At 49.9% G+C, this 9,700-nt stretch overlaps 1 protein-coding gene across 1 annotated transcript in view; it reads right to left on the minus strand.

The window, feature by feature from the left end:
- The window catches only part of sotv (exostosin glycosyltransferase sotv), a 574,706-nt gene extending 565,500 nt beyond the window's left edge, over positions 1-9,206 (minus strand). The window contains exon 1 of the mRNA XM_068392356.1: positions 9,066-9,206. Within this exon, the coding sequence (XP_068248457.1) occupies positions 9,066-9,068 (3 nt within the window). The 5' untranslated portion in view covers positions 9,069-9,206. The remainder of the gene's footprint in view (positions 1-9,065) is intronic.
- Between the last annotated feature and the right edge of the window lie 494 nt (positions 9,207-9,700).

Here is a 9,700-nt window from a genome sequence, read left to right on the forward strand (position 1 = left end):
AAGTTGTCCCACCATCACCGGAATGCATCTTGCCAGAGTCTCGGGGTCTGAGACTGGGGGGAAGAATAGCGGAAGCTTGAGGTTCCAAGCTGTCGCGATCAGGTCCCCCAGACCAGCATTTGCTGGTTACCCAAGGTCAAAGACCCCCAGGTACACTCTCTCTACGAGGCTCTGCGAGTCTGAGAGAACATTCCCCTGCCTGGAATGAGAGAGCCGATGGTGGTATTGAGAGAATCTCAATCATCCCGGTATCTCTACTGCAAGATGTGAAGGTGTGAAAATGCGTCCCCTGCTGGTTAGAATACGCCAGAATCATGAAGTCGACGCGCAACGGGGCGACTCGGCAGGAGCTGTAGGATCTGTAGAGGGGCCAGACTAAGGCCCCTAAGCCTGCCTGAATGATGGAGAGGTATCCTTCAGGTCTTGACCATAGGCCTGGACCGGAACATGCCCCCCCCCCCCCCTTTCCTTTGACGAGTCCGAGAACCGCATCAAGAATGTGGGGAAAGGACGAGAATATCCACTACCATCAAGAGGCTCCATAGGTCAACACCCATTGTAGGTCTAATAGTTCTGCTGGTCCCATAGGGCCAGGGAGTCCGGTTAAATATTGCCTGAAGCCACCGGAACTTGGATCGCCCCACATGGAACTTATCCTGAGGCGACCGTTCGGACTATAGACGGGTCAATGAGGAAAGGAGAACTAGTAAACGTTCCAAGGTAGGGCTGAAAGCTCTGCTTGACTGAGAACAGGTACTGCGACTCTCCTCAGTCTTGCCACAGTCAACCGAAAGGAAGGCTCGGAGGATGTGGTAACAGAATCTGGCGTCCCCAGGTGGTCACCCATCCAAGTACCGACGTTGCTTAACCTCGCTGGACGGACGAGAAGCGGGGTTTCCAACGTGGTAAGGCCGTTGACTCAATATCATGGCCAGATACTCCAGATGTTGAGGCAGAGGAAGAGAAGGCTCCAAGCAAAATACCATGAGCCCACACTCATGGTAAGCATCCGGAAGCTTGTCCCGGTGCTGAAGAAGGTCGAACCCGAGCCTACCGGAGTTGACCAGCCCTCCAAACAGCAGAGGAGGCGGAAGCCTGCACCTGAGCGGCCAAGAGGAAGGCAGGGAGAGTTCTCTGGGGAAACAAACCTGCTATGCCACGGCGGGATAGCCACACTGCATCATAAGCAGGAATACTTGCAGTCTAGGCTGAATTCGACGAGCACCCTGGAAGATGGATGGAATGGAAACTGAAAGTACCCGTCCTTCCGATCCAGGGTTTAAGGAGTCCTCTCGCCTCGTTACCAGTCTGATCGATTCTGCTGGTCTACGCTGGCCGAAGTTTGTTCGACAAACTTGATCAGGGCTGAGAGGTCGACTACGGACATCCCCTCTCAGATCCTTCCTTACAAGAAAGGATCGACTGAGGGGGCCGGGGGTGAAGCCGTCGATGATCCTAAGGAAGACCTTCGCCTAAGGTATGGATCATTCTGCCCAACCGGGCAACTCTGCTGACGCTATGGCATAGAGGTTCAGAGACACTGAATTCGCTGACAGAGACGGCAGGCGCAATATCCTTGGCTACTCACAGAGATTGTGCGGGAATGGGCATCGGGAAGCTGTCATTCGGATGAGTAACCTTAAGCATCCTCCCAGCGAAAAACCTGCAATCCTAGAGTTCGTGAACTCCTTTTAGGACTATGCCCCCCCCGGGGGAGTCTCCCGTGCCATCTGTTCCTGACAGGAGGAAACTGCAATTGGACACCTTGTCCCAGTTGTCGTAGCCGATAACTTAGGCCGACGTGGTTGAAAGAAAAGGGCGCTGGAGCCCTGCAGAGTCTGGAAGAAAGCGCCTTGGAGGAGTGAAAACGGAAGTCGATTTCCTCCGCACAGCAGCTGTCTAAGTCTCTGTCCTTGGGCACAAACAAACTCTTCTCAAGGATGGAAGGGTGTCTGAGGTCGTCGACCTCCACAGATGAGACACCCGAAGGAAGCCCTCAGTCAGCGCGTCCAGATGGTACAACATCGAGCTTGTCCGCAAGTTAGATACTTAACGACGAAAGGCCAAGGTGCCTGAGCTCGAGAGGAGGAAAGTACCCCTGATCTTCCTTGAACCAAACCTCGGGCCGTAACCGAGGAGGGAAAGAACCTGGTAAGCTCCCAGAGGAAGAGGTAAGCAGTCACCCCTTGTCCGATGGAGAAATCTCGAACGGAAAGCCCCCCCGCCAAAAATCCTTCCAGTGCCATGCTCTGCGTTTACGGGGTGAGGCCGTGTTCTGGAAATACGCTCCAGAAGAACTCGCCAGGCTGGCCAGGCTGCGAAAACCCCATTGGGAATCGTGGTCGCAATCGCCCTGGAGCTCGCACGACGGAAATTCAAAGATTTTCGCGTGGGCGAACGTGGAAGCGCCCATGCGCGGTAACGCGAACGAAGGTGAGCGAAGGAGCGCAGAAGGAGGGCGAGCGTGGTAGGAAGGGCGAGAGCTGGTGGTCAGCGAGCGATAACCCATAGACGAGCAATGGATACTGCAAGAAATAAGCCGACGTTTGTGCGAAGAAACACTGTAGGTTCGCGCGACGGAACACCATCCGTCCGCGCGATGGAAAAACCGTTGGTTCGCGCGTGGGCGAACATTGGAGAGCATGGGCGCGGACGCGCATGAGCGTAGACGTGCAGGCACGTGGACGTGTGGGCGCGCAGGCGAGTGGTCGCACGAGCGCACAGGCGAGCGGTCGCGCGGGCGCGCAGGCAAGCGGTCGTGAGGGTGGGCAGGTGGATGAGAGCGAGTCCGAGGCGGCGAACGCAAGCGTTAGCGCGACGGCGAGGAAGACCGCTGGCGATATGGATCAACAAGCGATCGGTGGTGAGTTGGTGAGCGCTAACGCGCAGGTTGGCGATGGCGCGTTGTGTTATGCCGACGCGATGATCGAGCAGCATGCGCAGGTGAGCGATCGTGCGTTGGCGAGCAGTATGCGAAGGTGAGCGATCGCGAGCAGCATGTGCAGGAAGGCGATAGCGCGATGGTCATCAGCATGCGCCGGGTCGCGCGATGGTCATCAGTATGCGCAGGGTCGCGCGATGGTGATCAGCATGCCAGGGTCGCGCGATGGCGGTCAGCATGCGCAGGTCGGCGGTCGCGCGATGGCGAGCAGCATCTGCAGGTGGGCGATCGCGCGATGGCGAACAGCATACGCAGTTGAGGATCGCGCGATGGTGATCAGCATGCGCAGGGTCGAGCGATGGTGATCAGCATCCGCAGGTGTGCGGTCGCGCGATGGCGATCAGCATCCGCAGTTGAGGGTCGCGCGATGGCGAGCAGCATCCGCGGTTGAGGGTCGCGCGATGGCGATCAGCATCCGCGGTTGAGGGTCGCGCGATGGCGATCAGCATCCGCGGTTGAGGGTCGCGCGATGGCGATCAGCATCCGCGGTTGAGGGTCGCGCGATGGCGATCAGCATCCGCGGTTGAGGGTCGCGCGATGGCGATCAGCATCCGCAGTTGAGGGTCGCGCGATGGCGATCAGCATCCGCAGTTGAGGGTCGCGCGATGGCGATCAGCATGCGCAGGTGAGCTAGTAGCTGGCGAACCATGTTCCTTCAGAAGTGTTGGAGAACGTTGGCGTGCCGGCTGTAACACACGCGGGACAGGTGATCGCTGGCGAGCTGATGATCGCTGGCGAGCTGATGATCGCTGACGAGCTGATGATCGCTGGCGAGCTGATGATCGCTGGCGAGCTGATGATTGCTGACGAGCAGAAGGCTACGCGTGGAAGCCTGCGCAAAGAAGAAGAGTCCTTGACCCCGACCTAAACCGAAGTTCTAGATCGCGAGGGCGAACGTGGGCGCACAGGGCGCGTAACAGGAACCAACAGGAACCGCAGAGATGATCATCTTGAAAGCGCTGACGAAAAGGAGAGCGCTGATGAGCAGAAGAGCGCCTGTGTGCTAACACTGAGCAGGAGCAGGAGAGAAAACAGCAGAAGGGCGCGCAGGGAAACCCTGACACGCAAGGGAAGAACCCCCGTGGGGGCAACCCTTTGCCCCGAAGGGATCGTTGTCCGCCGGGAGACTGATGTCCGTCGGAAGACCGCTGTCCGTCGGGAAGACCGCTGTCCGTCGGGAAGACCGTTGTCCGTCGGGAAGACCGTTGCCCGTCGGAAGACGAGATCAGACTGCTGTCCATCTGCACCAAGGCGGAAGATCGAGAAAAAGGAGTTGTAGGCTGCAAACGGAGATCCAAAAAGGCGCCTCAAGCACCCTTATAGGGAGATGAGAGGCCCTTACGACGAGGCGGACGGTGGGCCTTACGGCGAGGGAGGCCAACAGCAACAGCAACAGAAGAAACCTCCGAAGAGGAGTCTCTATGAGTGTACTCTCTCGCGAACGAAAGAGAAACACTTCGTGGAAGAGACTGGTCAGCCAGTGACCTAAAAGGAGCAATCCTCCGAAGAGGAGCTCCTGCAGTTGCCCAGCCCCTTGAGCGAAACTGCAGGTGCGACCGCTCAGCACCAAGAGCATAGTCGCACGAAAAAAAGGCAAGAGAAGAACCCCCCAAAAGGGGAAAAACTCAAGCCTGGACAGGAAAAACTTCCCTCGGAAGGAAAGTTACCCGCCCAAGGAGGCAAGCCTCCTGAGAGTTCTAAAATGAACTGGAGAGCTGTCCGTCGTCACGGGAGTACTTCCAGTAGAAGGAGACACGCCCCTGACGAAAAAACAAGGGGGAGGCAGCAACAGCCGAATCCCCAGGACTCAACCAGACAGCTCACACCGTTGCCATATTACAGAAACGAACTAGATCGGTAACTGTAAAAAAATAAAACAAATAATATTAGTACACATTCATTCCCCCGGGAAGGCTCCGAAGAGGAATCCCGAGGGAAAGGAACAAGAATTACACAACAGGCACGTGCCCTCACAACCACTTACACTCGCGGAAGGAGAGCTGTAACCAAAACAGAATTATAACAATTATAATTATGTAACTATGTAATTATGTAATTTAAAAATGAATGAACACTAAAGAAAGAACGAAAACCCCGAAAGGAATCGTTCTATAAGCTGAAAAACAAAAAACAACTACAATTAGATTCATAACTAATTGAGACAAACGTACGGCGTAGCAACCCCCCCACACGGAAAGGAAGCTACAAGGGCGTAGTAACACGTAGTAAAAGGGTGAACGACCTCAAGAGAGAGAGAGAGAAAGACATGTCAAACTCGATCGCCACCCATAAAAATACGCCGTGGTGGCCTAACTGCCGAGGCCTCCACGTAGATATCGTACACTACACACACAAATCTGAAAAGGAAACTTACTTATTTCTATACTCAAATATATATACAAACATGAAAACATGTTTACATATATATTGAGTAAATGAAAAGTAAGCGGTTAAGTAAAGACAAAACAAACAATGGCTGCCAAGAGAGGACCAAGACGGAGACGTCTGTCACAGTCCGAGCCAAAAGTGAAAGTGAGTATTCACCTGTGTGTGAGGGGGAGGAGGGGTAGCTAGCTACCACTCCCCTACCCCCCCCCCCCGCTAACTAGCGCGGGGGTAATACACCCTCGTTAAATTCTAATGGCTCGCCATTTCAGCTACGCTAAAAGGTAACCCTTTGTAAATAGCGTGGTTTGTATTTCGGTTACGGAACAAAGGCACTTTAGTAGCCTTCCCCAGGGTAAATTCCAATGGGGGAGAACGAGGAGCCACAGGGATAAAGTGGTCAGGAAAAAGTCCCGTGAAAATTAGCATTAATTTCTTAAGATCTACAGAATGTTGATAATGTTTCTCTTCTTCCTCCTCCGAAATAGCTTCCAATGGTTCGTCCATGTCAGATACCTCTCCCGGTTCATCTTCTGGCAGTGCAGCTGTTGCTGCAGCCTGAACCGAAGGGTCAGTGTCGAAATGAGAACGCTTGCGAAGTTCAACATCTTCTATTGGGCGATCAATAGTTTTCCGTTTAAAATCGCCTGTACTGTAGTCTGGGAAACAGCATCCAACTGAAGTGGAGAGGTCGAGGTTGACTGGTGTGACGCCATGAATGGACTGACGCTCGGCGTCAAGGATCAACTGCCGTGTGACGTCGCATGGACGCCTAGTGTCCGCTTGCTGTTGACGCTGACACTCTATGCCGTCATGAGTTAACTGGCGTGAGCCGTCGCATGGACGCCTAGCGTCCGCTTGCTGTTGACACTGACGCTCCATCGCATCATAAGAAGACTGCCGAGAGCCGTCATGGTGACGTGTTGCGTCCAGTTGTCGCCGCCGCCGTTCCGCATCGCGTTCGTAACCATCCTGGTCTAGATGAACGTCAATGCTTTTGCAGAAGAACGTTCAGAGGTTGATTTTTGTCTGGCAACAGCTCCCTGACGCGACCCATCTAAATCAACCTGCCGTTGAGCACTGCGACCGGGAGATTGCCTGTGCGTTAACATGTCGGCGCCAGAGACAACAGGCCGCCTGTGCGACAACGGGTCCAAAGACTGATGCCCAACCGCACTGCCAACCGCAGGCTGATAAGACCGCATTAACGATGAGAGCTGTTGTTTCATACCCAAAAGCATAGACCACTTAGGATCGCCGGTATGCGATACATTAGACTCCGTTTCTAAAGGGAGATCGCCTTCTATTTCACTATCAAATCGCTTCCCACTTTCGGGCGACGAAAGCCAGTCTGACGGAAGCGGCGGAGCATGAATCGTCACATCAGCCACAGGCATAAGTTCTGAATCAGACTGTAACACATCGACATCTACAAGACCACGGTCAGAACGTTTCGCAGGCGTGCAACCGTCAGGAGAATGAAAACGCTCAGGCGTATCCCAGGTACTACAGCCTGGTCGACGCGGAGGCAATTCGTGTCGTTGAACGACCGCATGAGACTTCCTTTTGAGCGATCTGGACGCGTGACGCCAGGTCTCGCTAAACGAACCTTCATCGAAGGAATGATAACGCACCAACCTCATCTTTTCTATGATGAGGGTGAGCGACCTGTGTTACGACAGCAGGAACGCTCGAGGTGACGTCTGTGCGATTGATGAAGCCTCTCGTTCCCTTTTGCCATCTGACATTACTTCTCCCATGGGTTCGGGAGCTTGAAAGAGGTCGTAGGCTGGGCGAACTACAGGATCGCGCAGATGTACCCTCCAAAACACTAAACACATTTGAAACACTTTTCACATTTGGTTTTTGATTTTTAGCACACTGATCTCGGACAAAATCTGATTTTTATCTGCCGCTAAAGACTCAACTCTTTCACAGAGAGCCTGAATCGCGGTAATCATATCCTTCATAGAAGGTTCCTTCGGTTGTTGATCTACCACTACGGGGAAAGGAACAGGATCAATGACATTAGGTAAGGACAAATCAACAGAACGCGATGAACTGCGCCTAACCCTATCCCTCTCTAATCTTTTAATGTAACGTTCATATGTTACCCACTCGCTATCAGTTAATGAAACATATTCATCACACCGATCCCCAAAAGAACATGATTTTCCCCTACATTTAATACATATACTATGAGGGTCCACAGAAGCCTTAGGAAGTCGAGTACGACATCCTTTAACACACTTCCGAATTACAGGGGAGGGGTCGGCCATATTGAAAAAGTAAGAGAGACCGAAAACATAAAACAAAGGTTAAATTGTTTAAAATAACCCCAAACAAAAAATTTCAGGAGTAAATGAAAAAGAAATCAAATAAGCGAAAGCCCAAACTCAAAAAACGTAGTACATCACCAAATAATGTCCAAAACAGAGTAAGTTAACGAGAAAATTTCCATTAGTTCAGCCAGCAATGGCAGCAGGAGAAGATCTGAAGGGTTTGGTATAGTTCTACATGAGTACCCCGAGGGCGCTAGTGTACACCTGGCATATCTGTGATAGCCGCAAGATTTTGAATTTTCTGCCGGGCATCTAGAGACTTTAGCCATTCTTATATAACCAGCGGATAAGTTTTACATTTAAAAACAAACTTCACATTCTAATAGACCGATACGTAAGTTAGTATACCCCAACCCCTATTAAACATATAAAGAAAAATACCAAAATAGCCAATACTCGTCCATTTCTTAAGGTGAATTCCAGTTTCGCTAGTAGTTAAAGTATCACATATTTACCGAATAATACCTATAAATACACCAGGAACACTTCTTATTTTCTTCACTAGGAATATTGTACTATATTAAATATTTGCCCATATTTTACTTACAGACCCAGTCTCTCCCAACCAATTACAAAGGCTCCGAGGTATATTCAGTTATGTTGTTAAAAATCTATAATGAATACAGGTTGCATGAGGCTGGTTGGGGCAGACGTAAACTTTCTTATTACTTGTCAAATGGAGAAAATGTTGTTCATCTTTATCTGTTATTAATACTATGAAACTAGTTTTACGATTTACAAAATATTATGAATTTGCAAACACAAGGCTCTGAGAGTTAAAACATAGTCTAAGGGTATGGTAGTCTAAGAGAGAGGTCGCAGCCCACCGGTAGGTAAGTAGGTAAGAATAAAGCTCGGAGTCTTTGTATATCAGCGGACAGTTCCTCACGCATTGATTAAATATGGACATCACCTAACCTAAACTTTACCCCCTAACCTAACCTACAAGCCATGTCCTTACCTACTTACCTAACGGGTGGGCTAACGCCCCCCTGCGACCCACCCTTACACTGACGTATTCTAAGTTAGACATAATAATACATACAGGTGGCCGCTATCGTACATACACCCCATAAAGGGAAAGCTCCTAGTTTAGATTAGATAGGACCCTTAGGTTAGGCCGTGTTCTTGTTTTGATCACATTTGGTATGGAAAGGAACATTTTAATTACTGACCGTTCCAACCAACTAAAAAGGCTCCAAACTTTTAATAACTACTCCTAAAAGGCATTTTTTCCTAAAGACGGGAGTGGGTTGAGTATCATACTCATAATACCTCTAATCTGGCTTTCCCCAATCTAGACTGTAACAACTGGTCCACTTTACACGAATTAAACTGCTCATTTGAACAGAGAAAAGATAATGTCTCTTTCAGTAATAATAACAATACACCCATACCATTTTGAACTACAGTTGAAAGATTACGATGGCATTGTTGAAAGGCAATTCTTGGTGACAGTAAGGTCTCGGGGTGGGTAACGGGTATGGGGATCTCTTCGTTGATGTACATCCAGGGGTGTGGGGGGGGGGAGATCAGCGAAATGACAAAGGCAATGACAACAAATCAAGAGAGAGTTGGGATATGTATCGGCTCTCCTCAATAACATGTATGCTGGAGTATTTTTGTTTGTCGTTCTTTCAATTTCATTCTTATTTACACAACCCAATATCTAGTGGAGTTCGTGACCTAAATGTCACTGGACTATAATTTGTCTCTATATACTCAAATAAATAGTGTAATAAGATTCACTGGATATCATCACCTTAGAAACATTGCTTTTGTAGAGAAATATCTATATGAATATTTTGTGAAGAAACTTGTGCGTATGTTATTATCAAGATTGACTACTGTAACTCTATCTATTATAGCCTAAATTGTAACTTAAATTATAAAACATAATAAACAGAGGACAAGACTGATAATAGGTGTCCCACCTCGAAGAAAGATTACCCCTGTACTAATTGAACTATACTGGCTGTCTATTATTATTATTATTATTATTATTATTATTGTTATTATTATTATTATTATT

Source organism: Palaemon carinicauda, chromosome 18 (genome assembly GCF_036898095.1).
Source record: "Palaemon carinicauda isolate YSFRI2023 chromosome 18, ASM3689809v2, whole genome shotgun sequence".
Lineage (NCBI taxonomy): Eukaryota > Metazoa > Arthropoda > Malacostraca > Decapoda > Palaemonidae > Palaemon > Palaemon carinicauda.